Source organism: Notothenia rossii (assembly GCF_949606895.1).
Source record: "Notothenia rossii genome assembly, chromosome: 2".
Taxonomy (NCBI): domain Eukaryota; kingdom Metazoa; phylum Chordata; class Actinopteri; order Perciformes; family Nototheniidae; genus Notothenia; species Notothenia rossii.
The window spans coordinates 59,758,637-59,778,583 of record NC_136904.1 but is presented as its reverse complement, the minus strand read 5'-3'; the positions used below and the strand labels follow the sequence as shown (position 1 = coordinate 59,778,583).

The 19,947-nt window shown below is 41.5% G+C and overlaps 2 protein-coding genes across 26 annotated transcripts in view; both read right to left on the bottom strand.

Moving 5' to 3' along the window:
• The window catches only part of clasp1a (cytoplasmic linker associated protein 1a), a 108,213-nt gene extending 100,196 nt beyond the window's left edge, over window positions 1-8,017 (bottom strand). For all 25 annotated transcript variants that reach the window (XM_079661895.1, XM_079661920.1, XM_079661919.1 and 22 more), the window contains exons 1-2: window positions 7,860-8,017; window positions 5,320-6,042 (exon numbers count right to left, since the gene is read on the bottom strand). In XM_079661895.1, the coding sequence (XP_079518021.1) occupies window positions 5,320-5,517 (198 nt within the window). In that variant the 5' untranslated portion in view covers window positions 5,518-6,042; window positions 7,860-8,017. The remainder of the gene's footprint in view (window positions 1-5,319; window positions 6,043-7,859) is intronic.
• An 805-nt stretch (window positions 8,018-8,822) lies between these two features.
• On the bottom strand, window positions 8,823-18,819 carry nifk (nucleolar protein interacting with the FHA domain of MKI67). The gene is made up of 6 exons (XM_079662161.1): window positions 18,568-18,819; window positions 17,606-17,734; window positions 17,054-17,162; window positions 14,121-14,332; window positions 10,952-11,014; window positions 8,823-9,358 (listed from the first exon to the last, which is right to left on the bottom strand). Exons 1-6 carry the CDS (start codon window positions 18,688-18,690, stop codon window positions 9,173-9,175), a joined length of 822 nt encoding a protein of 273 aa, XP_079518287.1. The 5' UTR covers window positions 18,691-18,819; the 3' UTR covers window positions 8,823-9,172.
• Window positions 18,820-19,947: the final 1,128 nt, after the last annotated feature.

The window sequence follows — 19,947 nt, the reverse complement described above, 5'->3', positions numbered from 1 at the left end:
TTATTTATCTAAAATTAAGCACTTTTAAGATGCACATATTTTCAAAAGCTATTTTATTTATTTTCTCTATTTTATTTTTAAATGCAGCCCGGGAGGAACATTACACATATCCACAGTATTTACTGTATCTGTATAGTTTAATGTTAATTGACAATAAATATTGTTGTTTTTGAATTGTACTTTCTTTATTTGATTGGCAGTCAGTTGTTGATTACATGCAGACGTTGATAAAGCTACAGGCTACTTCAATATATATCACATTAATTCATAAAGCAACTTAGACATTTTGATGTTCCGGACCTTTGCATGCGGAGATTTTCTCTAACTGGACCTCGTTGAATTTGAGTTGAATACCCCTGCTATACAGTATCAGTGTGCGTGCCGCTGCTAGGGGGCGCCAGCCAGGTTCCCAGGTTTAACTTTTTTTGTTTTATTAAAATAATAATAAGTGGAGACCCTTTTTCCTTTTTGATTGTTTTTTATGTGGATTTGTGTTACTGTATGTTCAACAAAGGTGTATTTTTTGCTAAATCTCGAGACATTGCCACTGTATGTACTGGTAGGGCCGGTTTTTGACATATGAAAGTGCTAACGGATATAAGAAGTAGATGTTTCTACAACCAGGGTGGAGGAGAGCTCTCCTGTCAGACTGAGAGGCTCAGTGAGGTAAAAGACTCTCTGAGTGTTTAGATAGTTGTTTTTGTACTTGATTTTAGTCTAAGTTATCTCAGTGGGTCTCAAACAAATAGGTGGAACACATATTTCCAAGGCACTCCTTTATAATTATTAGGATAAATAAAAACAGGTTTGAAATCATTCCAATGCATACTATAGGACAGTAAACCAAAAATATTGTTTAAAGTTGGAGAGATACAAAAATATGCATAAATTAATAAATGTTAACTTGGTAAAATAAGATATAAATGAACAACAAAAATAAACTAAGTTACATTTCTTTTTTATTGGCTATGGGTTATTGGTTATGTTCATATACTTATTTGATTATTAAAATGTAAACCGATCTTTTTCATATGGGTGTTTTAGAGTTGTACCCCCTAGATCAGGTCTCTAGTAATTGTGTGCTCAAAGTGCACCAGATTGAAGCATTTTACTGTAAAATGTTCAAAAAAATCTCTTCCCGGGGGGCATACCCCCGGACCCCCTTGGAGGATGTGACGTCCACCCCCCGATTCAAACATGTTCATACAATACTGAATACATTTGAAGCCATTTTGACGTATATTACCTATGTCAATAAGTTTCTGTTTTTGTAGTGTATTTTTCTTTTGTAGAGATTTTTCATTTACCGTAATTTTCGGACTATAAGCCGCGCCTTTTTTCCCATTGTTCGACGCTGCGGCTTATTTAACGGTGCGGCTAATCTATGGATTTTTACAGCTAACGGCCATTAGGGGACCTCCTAAATCTATGGATTTTACAGGTTACAGTCCACCACCTTTAACTCTATGGGCTCTATGGCCGGTCCGCGGACCCCCGCCTTTAAGCGGCGGGTTCCAGCAGGAAAAGCTGGAGGCCGGAAAAGAGTGAGACAGGTAGCGCGCAAAAGTAACAGTGGAACCGAGAGTGGTACGAGAGACAGAACGAGAGCAAGACAGACAGACATTACGAGAGCGAGACAGTTTGTCCCCGTACCACTGGTTGAAAACCACTGCTTTAGATCACTGCCGGTACGTGCGCTGGGAGCGCACCGTTTAAGTTTGAAAGTTGAAAAGTTTGTGTGTCTGAAACGCTATGTGAGACAGTACAGTTTACACAGCACAGTACATGTTCTGTAGCTACTATTGCACTAAAGTAACACTTGAATACGTTATGCAAATACGCAACTTCTTTGTTGAAATGTTAATAAATGGGAGCTTCCTCAAACAGCCGTCTCTTTCCCGACAATCCCCTCTGTGCACGAACCCTTACATATGGTAATTAAACATTAAAACACCTGCGGCTTATAGTCCAGTGCGGCTTATATATGTACACATCATTCAATTTAGCTGCTGCGGCTTATATTCAGGTGCGCCTTATAGTCCGAAAATTACGGTATATATAAACTCTCGCCTAAAATCTCGCCTAGGGCAGCAAATTGGCTAGGTACTAGGCCTCAAGAGCCTTTCTTGTGCTGGCAGATACATAGAAACAAATTGGCGGGGCGCACTTCGCACGTGCACACACTAAAAGAATCCCCGCGCTCACATTATGCTGGGCCCACGTGCCTTAGCACCGCCGCTATGACTCAGTCCTAGGGGAAGTATTTATTATCATTATAGTATTACTATTTCAGCAATTAGATAAAATAATAATTATATTTGATGCAACTTTAGTTATATTTCCATGACTTTTCCAAAACTTTGGGAAAAATATTGTTTTCCATAACTTTTTCAGGGCCTGGAATTAGCATTTTGAATTTCCATTACTTTTCCAGGTTTTTAATGACAGTAAGAACCCTGCCCAACTAGTAAAGATGTGTTGATGTACCAGGTCTTTCAGACCTGCTCTATTAGCATGCAGAAAACACATAACAAACATAAAGAAAATACTTGTATGTATAACCTTACTTCTTTTAAGAGTGCTTAAACAGGTGGTGCATTTTTGGAGAATATTAAATTCTAACGAATAAAGAATTGTACCCAAAGTATGAACTCTGACGGTTTGGACCTTCCAGTACCTGGAGGTGTAACCAGGCCAGATCTAGAGATCTCTGCGACACATATGGTCACTTGAAGCACACACAAAGTACCATGCACATTACAACATGGCGTCACAGCAGTGAGAGTGCAGAGACAGAGAGAAAAGCCGTGCTGAGCCACAGTATGTAGGGCATTGGGGGCAGGCTGGGCTTTGTTCAGACAGATATCTCTGATGTGTTAGGCCCACTCAGAGCAAAAGCAGCATATCCTGACATGAAATCAGAGCTTTAGAAAACAATATGTTCTAACAGAGAGAGCAACCTGTGGATGGGGCACTGGAAGAACTGCTGATGTTTTCACAGTCAGGGTCACATTAAATGTTGCCCTAGATTGAAATCCAAAATAAAGCACAATCAATCAGAGAAGAAGAATGTGGGCCTGCTCTATAACACAGGGAAATAATAATGTCATGTGCTTTTCCAGCACGAGAACATGTTTGCTTTTGTTGCACACAAAACGATCACACAAACTGAAAAACTGGAGATTGCTGTTTCAAGAAACAGCCATTATATGACTGTACAATGATATGGAAGTGCAGTCCAAACAAAGACAAGAATTCTGCAAAAATCTTACACTTCAGCAAAGATGTTTTCAAGTTGCTCTATTTCATTCCAATGCATAATATGTGGGAAAAGCCATGTTCTGCCCTGCTTTGATTTTGAAAACAGACCACATCTTACTGACTGATATACGTTGAATCAGGGTTTAAACCAGGGGTGGGGAACCTTTTTCCTCTCAAGGGCCATTTCAATTTTTTTTCAACATCCTCCGAGGGCCGTACGAATGATTGACCTCTGCTTAAAAGTACTAAAATCACAGCCCATTAATTTGGCCTTTCTTTCATGCCGTGCAAAAAAAAAGCAACCTCTTAATCCAGATATTTTACCATGACTCGCGCATGCATTCACGTGCACGGTTGTGGCATGACCACCAAAACAGAAAGATATTGGACACAAGATATGTGCAAATGTATTTAGTTTCCTATCCATGTGGACATGATTTAAGTGGGGGGGGGACCTAATCTCCTCTAGGGGGGTCCGGGGGTCATGCTCCCCCGGGAAGATTTTTTTTTAAATGTTGAAGTTAAAAGCATCAATCTGGTGCACTTTGAGAGCAACATGAGGAGATCTATGGATACATCTCTCAACACCCATATGAAACAGACCTGTAAGCATATTTACTTTTTCTTTATGGATATTTTACAAATCACTCCCCTTTCAAACTGTATTCTTGTTTTTTTTTTGTTTTTTTTTGTTACTCTCATAGTATTTTATAACCGTTTACTTTATTCTCTTATAACTATAATGATGATATAAAGATGTGCCTTTACCTCACTGGTTGGAGAAAAAGCTTCTTATATTCGTTAGCATAGCTAGCTAACCAGATGCTAATAAAAACAAAGTTATTGACTGTATGATCAGTATGACAGATGAACAGATCGCCACTGGGCTTACAACTAAAGACACAGCCACGAAGAAACTGCAGCATGTGTACGGCTCCTTATGGGTACTGCTTGGAGGTGCTGGAGTGGCGTTCTGGTGCTCTCCGTCAGAACTTCACCCCTGTCAGACGAGCCATGTACCACGTGATGACACGTTAGGCTCGTGTTGTGTTCAAGGACCCTGACCTTGGCCAGTAAAAACAGGCATTCGCTTTGTTTAATTTGTTTGCTGTCTAGATTTCTTTACATTTTTTCTTTTTTGCGTGTGTTTATAAATTACCTCGAGGGCCGTACCAAATGGTCTCGCGGGCCGTATACGGCCCGGGGGCCGGAGGTTCCCCACCCCTGGTTTAAACCATAGGGTTTGTAAGTCTGAACCCTTCATCTCAAACCAAATGCATAACACATAGAGGAATGAGCCATAACAGACATTTCCTAATCAACTGAAGGCATAACAACAATTCAAACGGCGGAACTGAGTTGTCAATTAGAAGGATAAGAAGTTTATCAAGAGAGCTTGATACTGTACGCGTGTGTAAATCAGAATGCAAATGCGTGATCCATGCTTTTGGCTCAGTAAAGGCTGAAACTAGAGTAGCAGCAGGTGTGTGGTAAGGTATAGTGGTGCAGTGAGGACGTAGTTCTTAGGCCGACCCGCAGTCTAGGGCTCCTTCCAACAAAAGGATTTGGATATTTTCATTTGATTAAGGAAGTAAGATCTTTGGCAAATGCGCGTTTATGATACTTACACGTTTTATTTAGCAGGAAACATATCACATATTAACACCACTTTTTATCATTTTTGATGGATAAATGCAATCGCTTTAGGTAAAAAGCTTACATCAAGCTCTTTACAAAATCAATCATGGCTGCTTTATTTGACAGGATGACGTTTAGCAGTCTCATTTAGCAACTTGTTAGCAACCTCTGTTTTGATGACACATAGAAGCTCCAGACATTCACCAGTGGTAATTACTCACGTAGTTTACGTTTCAGAAAAAAACATGAAAATCTCTTTCTAAACTAAATTTCAGGCATTTAACTAAAAACATGTCTTAAAAAACATTGACTTTGACATTGAAGGAACCAATAGAGGTCAAATGATGACTCATTCACAGGTCTTAGGACTCATTCCTTTACTTGTCAATTGTATACTACCTCCATGTCAGTGCAGCTCACCTTGAAGTTGCTGGAGTTGACCCAGGTGCTGGCGATGCCGTCGATCATCTTGTCCAGCACTGTCTGGTCCTGCTCCAGGTCATGGGACTTCTCCTTGTCCAGAATATAATCAATGATCTCCTGCCCCACTTGCAGCCGGCGGCCCATGTCCTTCTGCAGGACCTGGGTCAGGCAGTTCTCCATGCTGGGCTCCATCATCCTCTTCTGGGATAACCAACCCCTCAGTCTGCCTGACTAAGTGACTGACTGACTGGCTACCAGCAATCGTTCACTGCTCAAAGCAGTGGGATTGACAGCTAAACAAAAAGAGCCCCAGTTAACCACTGTCCGGCTGGGTGACCCAGAAAAGGGACAACAAAGAAATCAGCAAGGGTACACAGTCTGCTTGTATTTTTATCCCAGAGGACAGGCCTCGTCTTTGTGCCAAGTGCTAGCTAGCTAGCGAGCTAGTGGCCGTGCCCTAGGGATGGATGGAGCAGGGCTTGGGGAATGGCAGCAATGCAGCATGTGTGTGTCTGGACAGCAGCTGGGGAAAGTGTAATACTCCCTCCCACTTGGCTTTTTCTTCCCTCTTCTCTCTCTTTGAGGAGTCGGAGCCAAACCGCTATAGCAGGGCTAGAGGAGGTGGTTTTGGAGAGCAGTGTGCAAGGCAGCAAATGGAGATGGGTGGAGAGGGCTGGTTTAGAGCTCCATGTCTTGTCCCGGGATCTGCCCTGGAGAGCCCTAGTGGGGCAGAAAGGACAGGGGACAATACATTCATTAGAAAGTCCCTTCATTATTGATTACTGCTGGAACAATTCATCACTCTCATTTTATTTGACAGCATTAAGCACAAAGTGTTATAAAAGGGAACCCTGTGTTATACATGATATCGCCAAAAGTATATGGACTCTTCTTGTCTACAACAGAAATGATATTCTACAATAACAGTAAGTATCAACTAAAAAGCCACACAGTACCAGACACTGACGAGTTATAGCCAGCGCTGCTCAAATAACACAGATCCTTTCTGGAATATAATCAAACATTAAAGGGAAATCAACATTCCAAAACAAAATGACCAGTCAAATCAACACTCTGTATTAATCCCACAACCAAACAAAACTCCTAAATCTCCGACAGCCCACTACCGCTGTAGAAACACAGGGCGGAGAGGCGTCAGCAGCAACGACACAAGGAGGTTACTGTTTACTTGCTCCAGTTCCAAATAGCTCGATCATAAGCTGACTGCACTTCTTCTCTTGAAATAAACCCAGGCCTTTTGTGTAGCAACATTATCAAAGCAGAAAGGACTGCTTCATCAACCTCCATCAGATGAGGGCCTCTGTCCGGGAGCTGAGAGTCAGACCTGTATGCTTCAAGCAGTTATACAGGCTACATTCACCAAACTATCACCTTCTTTGAGACATAACTCATTTGTTCTTTTAGTGCAATCATATTGTTGTTTCCCTTTCAATGAGTTAGCAATAATAGTTGTGTTGAATATATTTGTTAGTTCATTAGCAAAGACAACAAAGTTAAATGTTCCCGTACAACCAAATGAAATGTACATAGGGACTATTAATGAGTATTTTTCATTGTTTTCCTTCATTTGTTTATTTCTATAAAGTATGTTGTCCCTTTCTTTCTTGACATATGTTTGTGTATGTGGAAAAGAAGGAAAAATATATAATGTCTTGTTATCATTGAAAATGTGTCTTTTACAATGCTACATTTAATGAAGGAAATTATGTATTGGGCATGTAGCTGAAGATGTGAGGCCCCTGTCCCTGTTGTACATCACTGTGTGTGCAATGATGACAGTGTGAGAGTAGAGCAGCACAATGTGGACAAAATAACTTGTTATTATGATGACTGATATTCCAATGACAATATCATTCACAATATTATAAGGGAATTTTTATTGTAACATCATTATTGTCGATATCATTAAAAAATATATGACGTGATTTTGATGTGATCTTCATTGAAAATGGTATTTATGTGTACTGTGTGCTCTAATACATGTTACTAACAATGTAATAGGTCCATATTTATGAATCTCTCTAACTGCCAACATTTGTTTCCCCTAACATTGATTATAATCCTCTTGTCCAATATGAACCAGGCCTACTCTCTCATCCTGGTCACACAAATGTTCTATATTGCCACGCGCACACGCATGAGCATGCACACCTTTTTTTTTTTACAACGCTAGCTAAGCTCCTGCTAGCTCACAACCTGACCATCACTGCTAGCAGTGCCAACCCGAAGGAGCGCAGTGACAGCTACATGCTGCTAACGCTAAACAAAAGCTTGCCCTGTCATTGTCCCCTGTGGCTCTGAAACATTCATTTTCTTTGTTTTTTTCTAACTCATTTAGCCAGCATTTCTACTGTAGCAGACAGTAGGTGTGTACTGTCTGTGAGGAATCAAAGCTAAAGCTAGCCCCTAGCGAAGCCCTTCCTTTCAATGAAACGTCAGTTCAGACAGGCAGCACAAAGAGGAGAAAATGTGACAAGGAGGCGAGGTGTGCTCACAACATTCATTTGTCTACTTACCATATCCTGCTTAGACGCCGCGGTGTGTTGGGGCATACAGCTCGTTTGTCTTACTGTACATATAGTGTACGGCCTGAAATCTCTTCTGTCTTTCTCTCACTCACTCTCAACCCGGAATGCTGCCTGCAGGACAAGAATGGGATCGTCATGCGCATGCGCAGTGGATACAGGGATGATGTTGGCACTTGTCGCATGGCAATGCAAAAAGATCCTGTCGATGTCATGGATGTGAATAATTGACCTCTAGCGACACCTACTGGACATGTTGTGTCTCTAAATGTAATACAATGGAAGTTTCCACTCAAAAAGCCTAACTGTTGCATAGATAAAAGCCAAATAGCAGTGGTGGAATGTAACAAAGTACTTTTATGATAGGACTGTACTTTTCAGTCGTACATCTATTTTTATGTTTACTTTCAGATAACACCTTTTCTGTCCAGTGAAAGCATGTAGCCATTTGGGTTGATTTGGAATGTTTGTGATGAACTGAAGGATAAGGAGATCCTTTTATGTGTTAAGCTTCAATTCAAGGAGAATTCTCAATACATTTTTTAGAAAAACTCAACAGTTGGAAAATGCATGGTCAAATGTCAAGATGGCTGTTTTTCTGATAAACATGAGAAGTTGACTTTCTAAAACATGGTTTCCATAGGACAGCAAGAAAGATCAATTTGCTGCACAATCAATACTTCACTTTAAGAACATGTTGCCTATCATACATGCATACTTTGGCTCAAGGTTTCCAATGCACTACTATAAACTGTAAGTACTTTTTCACAGTTAGGTATTAGTATTTTTACTGTAGTAAAGGATCTTAATACTTTTCCTACACTGGATACAAGTAAGCAGAACAATGAGCAGCAAATGGACTCATCCATCATTCTGCACATGCTCTTCCTGCTGCATTAAAAAGGCTTATAGCAGTGCCCTTGTGTATGCAAGTGCAGAAGGACTGCTCCAGAGTACATTATTACATCATTTATTTTTAAAGATCAGTTTACATATTACAAATTGAACCACGCTTTTAGACAAGTGTGCATAAAGCAAACAGAAAAGTATTTGCCATGTAAGGCATAGGAAAGTCCTTTCACAACTGTCCATTACCCAGGCTCATGTGACCATGCTGCAGGCCCCTCCATTGGTCACTCTGATGTAATACCAACTATAATGGTGGAACCCTTCATGCGAACGCCTTTCTCTCATGTATTGTGACTTCCACACACTGAAAGACGGACTATGACATCTGATCACAGTACAAAGATGATCCTGATGTATAGAGCCAGAGAACCAAGTCCACAGTGACGCAGAGCACGTCACTCTGCCTCCTCTTCACCAGGCTCCTCGCTCTCAGAGTCCTCATGCTCTTCCTCTGAGGAGGAGCCCTCCTCGTCTTTGTCTACAGCCGGCATCCTAATGACGATCTCGTCATCTGCATCATCGTCGTTGAACGTGGACTTTCTCCTCTCCAGGACGGAGGGGGTGCACACTGGGGTGGCGTCCTGAAATGGGAGAGGAACTCATTAGCATAAAAGTGATCCTGCATTAGCCTACTCACATGTTGGAGACAAAGACAAAAGAGGAAGGATATTTCCATGGGTGCTTCTCTGTTGAACAGAATTAGTGACACTTTGTGTAGCCCTTACGATTTCTAAGAACAACATTATCCATACAAGTATACAATATAAATAATTCTTAGAATTTGTGTGTAGAAAATAGTTATCACTTGTAATTCATGATGTAGCCCAGGGGTGCCCACACCTTTTTAGCTTCTTTTAACAATGACCATGTCCTAATGATCTACCTGTATTAAAAATTTGAAATATCTATATCTATATATCTACTGAATATACAAATATATACACAATATATGTTGGTGTACCTTGCAGCACTGCATGAACCCTTATGGCAGAACACAATTGAAAACATGTATTCACTATACCTTACTAGTGTTTGATTTGAACAGGGACCATGAATACAATAGTTTCATCTCAGAGAAGAGATGATTCATGCCATATTTAAGCCAATAGCTCATTTCCATCTGCATTCCTCTGCAAAACCACAGAGCGCTGCTGTGACTGCTTTGAAAGGACCTGTAACCACTGTCATTCACTCTCCAGACAGAATCAGCAAAGTATGTTAACGTTGGGTCACCAGGGACATCAGTACAGCTTTCCAAGGTTTTTTTTTATAGCTCAATCGCTGTTTATAACCAAACAATGTGAACATGTACGAGAGAGGATCAATAGTTAAAGGTCCCATGTCATGCTTTTCCTATTACAAATCTATTCTAGTACACCTCAACAATGGAATTATGATCAGTAGAAATGGCCATGACATGGGACCTTTAATATTCATAAAATACGGATAGTTTTATATATTCCAAGTTTTTCAACAAAGCAGTTTCATTATCGTATATCATGCTCCATCTGCATGGAGATGTGTGTTCTCTCTCTGCGCAGAAAGAAATTGGAAACGTTTTATTTGACTCAGCACCGGCGTCGTTGCTGAACAGTAGGCTCGGTACATCGACAACAATGGATTTCAGCACGGGATCCGGCGGCACTAAGCACGCTGTAGGCGGATACAGACCGGATCATATGAACGGAGAGATTTCAAATTGCCGCTATCTACCCGCACTGCCTTGGCAATGGACCTATTGGGCCCCCCTGATGCAGCCTATATATTGATATCCACATTTCTTTCTTTCATTACATTTTTCTGCTGGATGAATTGGATTTTGCTTAATGATGTTTTTGCTATTGTTAGTATTCTTAAGTCGAGTCGAGTTCTGCTGTTTGACTTCTCCTGAACATCTCTTATGTTTTCATTATCTGGATGTAAGGCAGTGTCTAGTTTGCAATAAATGAATACAATAACAAGATGCTCTTTCTGGTAGAGAGGGGAACTTTGTTCACACAGTATGTTGGTACAAGGGTTTTATCACATAGTCACCAGGAGACATGCAATAAGCTTAAATGCACCACAGTGCTGTAGGCACAGTTATCTGAACCCAGATCACTGTTACACCTGGGTTCATTTTCAGTCTGTGCCACTGTAATGTTCTTAGAATATAATATTAGTGTCAGCCTTACATTACTAAGCGTAGAGGCATCCAGGGAATCGGATGACTTTTTCTTCTTTGGCACCTGGGCAGCCTGGAAAAGCAAAGCGAGAACACTGAAGGTTAACATGATGCAAACACATGTATGGACACTAGAACAGGGTATATGCAGGAATCTTGAAGTCAAATTTAATACCTTTTAAGACCTTTTTTAAGACCCTTTCCATACATTTTAAGACCTCATCGCAACTTTGAGTTCTAACCTGTTACATTGGCAACACACTTTACCTCACATTTACTATATTGATTGTAAGATAGCAAAACTAAACAGAGTGCAGACAGACTACTGAAGCCTTCTCTCCACATGAACTTCAACCTCTCTGTGAAGGTCAGGTTTAATGCAGTATGCTGCTTTGTTGCTTCTGTACTCTGTGCTCTTTCATTCCAGTAAAACTCCTCAGAAACCATTAGAAACCAGTATTTGACCAATAAACAAAACAATTGACAAAACTTTGAACTATGAAATATGTTAAACTTTGGTGAGCTTCAGCGGGGTAATGCCATATAGGAGCTCCCTCACAAATACCCAGGGGTTAAATTGGGCTGGGGCTGTCCGGGGCTAAGCCCTGGCACATAAGACGATGCTCTGACGTCATCACCCTCACACATTTGTCATATGTTTACAAAAAAGGATATATATGTTAAGACTTTTCTCGCTCTTAATATAGACTATATTTAGGGTCTATATGTGTTGACTTTACTTTAAAATAGCAGATCTCTGTGACCGTATATAGTTTGGCTTAGACCCCGGCCCCACACGGTAAAACGCATACGCAAGCGCAAAAAAGGCTTCCTTTCACACGCATTCGATTCATTTACGTGTCCGTTCACACTAGACCGCTGCAAATGCTGGAAACGATGTAGTACATATGTCATGCCTGTAAGTGGCGCTGCTGCCGCCCGAAATACACCAAAAGCAGCGAAGAAGAACCCGGAGCATGGTTGCCCTTCTGTTTATTCTCCTCGGTGGACGGCGTGTTCTCCTGCTGTATCACTCAGGTAGTCCACCAGCAGATGAAAAACACCCACCTCTCCGCCTTTTCCAAGGAACGAGGGGACCTTGCGGCAGTTTCCGTAAAAAAAATGTTCCGCCGGTCAACATGTCCGTTAAAGTTTAAATCTTCCGTACAAAATTAGGAAAGTGCCGGTCAGAGGTCTTCTTTGTTATTTATTGAGCTTTAAAACAAATTGATAACGACTCTGTTTTTCTGTATAATAATATAATAATATTTAATAAACGGTGACTGCCTCTCTTTTCCTCCCCCTCTTCTGACAGCCCAGCAGTAGCAGGAGACGTGGGGAGAGGGAGGCGGGCTCTTTCATCGTTATCCGAAAATGATCATATAGGGCACACACGGAGCCGTTGGACCCCCAGAGCGTTGCGTATGCCGGTTTTCCCACCTTGGGACCCGTTACCGTAGTCGTTTATTTCCCCCCCCCCCCCCCCCCCCACACACACACAGAGCGGAGCAAGGCAACGAAACTTAAAATAATAAGCAGCATTTTACGGCGCGCTATGCATGGGGCCGCCTTGTGGGGTTTCCCGACATGTCGTTTCAGTAAATTAAAGGGTGTTTCATGTTGTCGTTGCTGTGGGAATACTTAATACCTTGGAAAATGCCATTTAATACTTTTTAAAAGCCTTAATTTTCGCTTAATTGATTTATCAACTTTTAATACTTTTTAAGACCCCGCGGACACCCTGTAGAAGGGTAGCTCTAATAATAATAATAATAATAATACATAATATTTATATAGCGCCTTTCACGAAACCCAAGGTCGCTTTACAAGTCGGGTAGGGGGGGAGTAGGGGAAAAATAAACCTATCAAACTAACTATATAGTGGGGAAAGCCTTGGTGAAAAGGTGCGTTTTGAGGGCTTTTTTGAAAGTGTCCAGGGTTGGGGCGCTGCGGATTTCGGGGGGGGAGAGTTCCAGAGGGTGGGGGATGCTACACTGAAAGCTCTGTCACCGAAAGTCTGCAAACTGGTGCGGGGGGTAGAGAGGAGATCCTGTCCAGACAATCGTAGCTTCCGGGATGGAGTGTGGTGGCGGAGAAGGTCAGACAGGTATTGGGGGCGAGGGCATGGAGGGATTTGTAGGTCAGAAGAAGGAGTTTATACGTGATACGGTGCTTGACTGGGAGCCAGTGGAGGTGGATGAGGGTGGGGGTGATGTGCTGCCAGGGCTTGGTGTGAGTGAGCACCCTGGCAGCCGAGTTCTGCACATACTGGAGCCTGTCCAGGGCTTTACTGGGAACCCCGGGAGGAGACGAATGCATGGATGAGGGTCTCGGCCACGGAATCGGAGAGTGATGGTCGTAGACGGGAGATGTTCCTGAGGTGATAGAAGGCAGACTTGGTGACGGATTTGATATGACACTGAAATGAGAGAGTGGAGTCAAGGATGACACCCAGGTTACGGACTTCGGGAGACGGGGAGATGGAACAGCCGTCAATGTGGAGGAGGAGATCCCCAACCTTCCGGAGCAGTGCCTTGGGGGCCACAACCATGAGCTCAGTCTTCTTACTGTTGAGTTTGAGTAGATTTGCTGTCATCCAGGTTTTTCTGGCATGGAGACAATTGACCAGAGACTGTGGAGGGAGCTGGGCAGATGGTGAGGTGCTGAGATAGAGCTGAGTGTCATCAGCGTAGCAGTGGAAATTGAGACCGAAGTGACGTTTGATCTGGCCAAGGGGGAGTATGTAAATGGTGAAAAGTAGGGGACAAAGCACGGAGCCTTGGGGGACACCATGGTTGACTGGGGCCGGGGGGGAGGATGAGCCGCTGATGCTGACAAACTGAGACCTGGTTGAGAGATAGGACTGAAACCATGACAGAGCTGTGCCAGTGATGCCAAGGTTGTCGGAGAGGCATTTCAGGAGGACTGTATGAGAAACGGTGTCAAAGGCCGCAGAGAGGCCGAGGAGGATGAGAATACTGATTTGTCCGGAGTCAGCAGCGAGAAGGAGGTCATTAGTGATCTTGAGGAGGTACAATGATGTACAGCTTTTACTCTTAATAGAAAATGTCCAGTCAGTTCTGGGCCGGTATTAAATGAGTACTTTTCTTGGTAAGCTAAGAGAAATACAAAATAACAAGCTGCCATGATACGTTACTATGCCAATCTTAAACACTCACAAATCCAGGGAAGTCGTAGTCGATGCCGTGTGCTGCGATTCTCTTGCGGAGCTTTGCTTCTTTCCGCAGCAGTTTGTCCTTCATCTTGGTGACCTGCTCCTCTGTGTGCGTCTTGTTGTAGCGCGATACAGCAGGTAATGAGGGCTTTTTAAATACCTTCTGAGAGCCAACAAACATCTTCTCATGCACCTTTTCTGGGGGAACCACATGACCTGCCAAACAACAACATGCCTAATTGGTCTGATGAACTTGGAGCAATTTACATTCACTGTGTGTACATTGAAATGATACATCGTCTTGGAAAAAGCACAAGTGATACTATCTTTACTGTAAAGAGATCTTGAAAAAAATAAAAAGAACATTTCATATAGGCTTGGGCGGTATGACGGTATACCAGGATATTTCGAAATACCGTCGGTATGATTTTCAATACCGTGACGTCACAGACTGTGCGCCAAATCACAGATGCGTTTCATTCTATTACACTGACACGGAGTTTTGACAGGGACGACATTGGTTGTAATGCACAGCACGCGCCAGCAGAGGGCAGTCCGTCTTTCCCGCTCTCAGAGCTCAGCACAGAGCTGAGCTGAGCAAGATGGCGGTAGCATTTGCCGGCCCCGAACTCGGACAACTAGTAAAAAAGAAAAATGCCTCTGCGCCTGTTTGGGACTATTTTGGGTTTACTCGTCACCAGTGACTTCATCCAGCACAACGAGAGACAGAGGCACTTCTTTGGGAATGTTTAAGACGGGGTGAGTGAGTGTTGACATTTTTTAATCCTATGCAACTGGTTGATGGTTTTGTAGTCGAGGTCGGACGGTTTTAAAAACGAAAGCATTTACGTGCTAAACATTCAAGCGAGTAATCCAATGAATCAAATGGAAATAAGGTTTTTAACACATGCACGAAATAATATTGCCAAACTAGTTGGTGAATATAGCAAACTTTATTCAGTAAGTGAAGTATTTACTCCCGGAAATTGTTTATGTATGATGATATATTGTTAACTTAGCTCACTATGGAAACAACGTCGGACATCTACAAACGCGTCCTGTATCCGATCTCAAAATGTGCCTTTTGCACAATGTGTCATGTATGCAGCCCTTGTTTTGCACTTGCGCGCACGTCGTGGCACTTTGTGAGCGTCTAACGACTCGGGCTGCATTTTACACCGAACATATAATATACCGTTCGAAACATCTATTTGCCGCCGAACGCCACCTCACTCAAGTCGACCCAAGTCATACCGTCAGTGGCGGCTGGTGGAAAATATTTTTGGTGGGGCTGTTGATATAGTGAGTAAAAACATTTTTTGGGGGAGAAATTACCCCTTAAATTGGGACTGATACCGTCATATACCGTATACTAGGCCTGTCGCGATAATCGATAAATTGACTTATCGTACGATAAATAAAAATGGACTCGATAACTTTTCTGACCTCGATAAATTGCCGTTTACATAAAGATGTGACCAGCATTTTAGCCTGGAGCGCTGTGGCTGCCAGGCGCGCTGTGAGGGGCGGGGCTGACACACAGCCAGGTCAGGACACTCCGCGTGCACGTGCAGAAGCCAAATTAATAATATAGCGACAAGCGGGAGACAACGTGTGACTTACTCGCGGGGGATTTAAAGTGAAATGGAATTGGTTACAAAACCTAACTACACATCTCGATTCTCCGGTGTGGCAGTATTTTGGATTCAAACCAAATCAACGAGGCGAACCTACGGACTTGAATCAGCCAGAAGGTGTGTCGCATTGGTTTAAAAAAGGTAGCGACAAAAGCAGGCAATACCACGCATTTTAAACCACCTAAAACACAACCACCCCATTCCGTTTTTCCAGCTGGGAGCAAACACGGCAGCTGGAGATGGAGAGCCCCCGCCCGACAATGCAAACATGTTGGTGTTCCTTGCTCGAAAACTTAGAAAAACAGATTTGGATATGGCCTGTTGAGGCATCTGGGTCTTTGACAGTGGACTGTACACTTGACTGTTGTTTTAAGGAGTTTTTTTTTGCTTGTGAGATAATGTGTGCTCATATTTATTTATATATATATATATATATATATATATATATATATATATATATATATAGAGAGAGAGGGAGCTCTGTTTTCCAGCCTGACTCTATTTAATTTATTGTTTTGGTTGTGTGTGATTTAATTAATTAATTATAATTTAATTAATTTGTTTTATTTATTCATTTATATATTTTAATATTATTTCACATTTCATTTGCAATGTTGAATGTTCAATAAAAAGTTATGTTTGAAGGGATGTACTTGAATTATTATTATATATTATCATTATGTCTAAAATGGTCTTAAAACGGTGCCGACAATATTATTGTTTATCGCAATAATTTCCAGAAAAATGTATCGTCCAACACAATAAATTATTGTGACAGGCTTACCGTATACCACGGTATGATGTCAGCAAGGTATGACGGTATGAAAAAAATGATACCGCCCATGCCTAATTTCATACTATAATTCCAGATTGACATTTGACCAGCATGGCAACGACATGATCTACTAGGTACATCCTAATTGGCTCTAACACGAGTGAACACAATTTAAGAGTTTCCCAGCACACATATTCATCAAGGCCAATCGGACTTCCCATTTTAAAATGGATTTCCTTTGAATGATTAAATACTGTTGATTATTCAAAGCTTTTGTTGGCACATGGGTTTTATTGCTCTGCCAATGTGTGAGCAGGAAATAAGCTTCATGTGCCTGGATACTTTAGGCTCAGTTATCTGACCTCAGATCACTGTTTCACCCGAGATCATTTTCAGACCGAGCCAACCTTGTGCAATTTCAAACTCTAAAATCTCATTCAGCAAACTGAGAGAATCTAACAGAATGGAGGTCCACCATCTCAATTATGCTGGTCATTTTAAGAATTGTACATGAGCAATACTCACATTTGATGAGTCTCTCTCCCATGAGGTAATTGTTCATGGTCTCTGCAACAATTTTGGCAACTTCATCACAATCAAACTCAATAAACGCATAGCCTTTGCTGCCACCTGTCTGAGATAAGGAGACGAGTGAGAGATGAATATCACAGCAATAGTTTCACAGCATTCGCATCATTTAGATCACGGCCAGTTGGCGTATCTTTGAGATGCGTTTCCATTTACCGATTCAATATTGGAAATAAATGCAATGCTTTTGTTGGCACATGGGTTTTATCGCTCTGCCAATGTATGAGCAGGAAATAAGCTTAATGTGCCTGGATACTTTAGGCTCAGTTATCTGACCTCAGATCACTGTTTCACCTGAAATCATTTTCAGACCGAGCCAACATTCTGCAGCGTTACTTCAAACACTCCTGTCAGACATCATCTCAAACAACAAACATAGGAGATATTGACTTCTAAACTTAAGTTACCAATCTTAAAAATATCTTGTGAATGCTCAATAAATAAAATGCCCTGAATCAGACTTTGTGTTTGTACTTTCATCCGTTTTACCTTTTTACTCCTGGACAGCCGCAGCCTCAGGACTTTCCCAAATTGTTCGAAGTAAGGTTTGAGCTGAGGCTCGAACAGCCCGTGAGGAAGGTGACCCACATAAACCACTCCAGGGGCCAAATGGCTCTCCTGTAAACAAAAAATACAAATGAATGATATAATAAAATAAACAAGAGGGCAAAGATACAAATTGTTATAAATCAACATTTTTACACGTGTAGTCAGTTTGCCTCTTTCAAAATACCCAGAAAAAAGACACTAAAATGGATGAAAAATACTTATTTTTCTCTTGTGGGGATTATTATATAATACAACCATGTTTCATCAACTTTGTTGTTCCTAAATAAATATATCTATACATCAATATCTGTTTTTATTTGTATATTTTTTTGGAGGAAGTGACATTTTGTGTCATGTTGACATTTTGACTAATGTATTCAAACGCTTCAAGTCAAAATAAAAATCATAAACGTTTTTTTTAATTCTGTATAGTATTGATATAGTCATATCATGTAGGAGATCATTATAGCTTTGGATATGAATAACCCTTTCTAAAACATTTAGAATGTTTAGGAAGGGTAGAAAAGTAGTGTTTCTGCTTCTGCATTTATCAAAATGTGAGACCTGTCCAAACATGAGGCCTAATGTTACTATGAAGCCATCTTATACAAGAAATACATAAGACATACTAACAACTTTCGCAGTGCCGGACTTAATTTGTGCTACATAACGAAGAAGCGATTATGAAACATGTATCTAAAACAGCACCAACAATACTGTTTAAACATGGTAAAAGAGCTAACGTCAGTTCCATAGCGGAAATGTTAAATTAGGGCACAACTTTATCCCACGGGTACGAAATGTGTCGTAACACCGGTTACATCTAAAGGGAATTAGACAGTGTAGAGTGAAGGAGCCACAGCAGCCTCGTGTCAGCAGGGCCACGGCTCATCGGAACCCACCTTGCTGGATTTGTTCTTCTTCGCCTCCTGCACCTTCTTCTTGAACTCGGACTCTTGTTTGGGATTCAGAGCAAGCAGCTGTTTGGCGGGCTTTGGAGCCGTTTCTGCTTTAGTTTCAGTCATTTCTAATAATAAATGATACCACACATATGATGTGGAATAAAAACAACTCCGTCAGTCTGCTCTCAGTGAACCACGTTGGTGTCCTCATCCGCTGGCCCATGTGGTAACACCCAACGAGAGGGCAGGAGGGTCTGCCTGTGTTATGTTCAGTGTGAGCCGGGCGCAGCGCCCTCTACAGGTGAGGAGGAGCAACTCTGATTAAACAGCAGCAGTCATTGCAACTGGACGGATGGGAATGCTGACACAGCATTCCAACTATCTGCTGCTATGCTACGCACGAAATAATGTATTATTCCGCCGGGTTCTTTCGCGCTGCTTCTTCTCCCACATTGAACATCGCAGAAACTCCGTCCAAACATCAAAACGTTCAGCTCGGTCGGGAATCAATGGCTATTACTTTTATCATTCATAACTTTCATAATTCCAGAGATACATCCCATAATACATCCCATTTTTAACATGGAAGTCAATGGAGAACTCTTCAGACTTCAACAATCTTCATGCAACTTCAACTGCTAACGGTTCCTTCTTCAACTGCTAACTGCTTCTTCATACATTCACTCAGAAACCTCATTCCAACTTTAAAATGTTACACATCTTTCTGACATTATTCGTGTAGCACAACTTTTCAATCTGATTCGTACTTTTACAGATATTAAAAATTGTTCAGACCTTGGTAAAGAGGCCTTCTTCAGATTTTAGAGTGCGTGATGATGTCACAGAGTGGAGGACAGATTTCATTTTGCCTTCATATTTTCTTTTAAACCTGCCATAATTCCCAAACCCTACATTCCTGAGACATAATTTGTCATGACAAACGTAGGAAACATCTCGTAGCTTGAAAGATTAAAAAAAATTGAGAAAATAATTAAACAAAATGCCTCTTGTTGAGGGCATGAAGTGACAAAAACGTTCAACCTGTCTCCATTAAACCCCATTGTAAATTCAGCCTCACCTTTCCCCATCACAGCAGCAGCACACCTTTAGTTAATCTGCCAAAAAGGCCACATTATTAACCCGAAAGTACACAAAAAGTACACTTCAGATGCTCAACTTCCTTGAGATGCTTCACGCTGTGAAATTTCACCGATATCTGTTACGGTTCTTCAACAAAACGTTCACATGTAACAGGTTTATCTCTCATTCAGAACAAGAAAATGCTCTCCTCTCACTGATCACCATGGAAACCTTTGATCTCTGGACAGTCGTTAGCTCAAATATAAACACCTGTGTCATGGAACACGATGATGTCATAAC

Coding starts and splice junctions, on each gene's coding strand:
- nifk (XM_079662161.1), bottom strand. CDS start 18,690: ATGACTGAAACTAAAGCAGAAACGGCTCCAAAGCCCGCCAAACAGCTG. Junction 17,735..18,567: donor AGAAGAACAAATCCAGCAAG/GTGGGTTCCGAT, acceptor TTTTGTTTACAG/GAGAGCCATTTGGCCCCTGG. Junction 11,015..14,120: donor ACTACGACTTCCCTGGATTT/GTGAGTGTTTAA, acceptor TTGCTTTTCCAG/GCTGCCCAGGTGCCAAAGAA.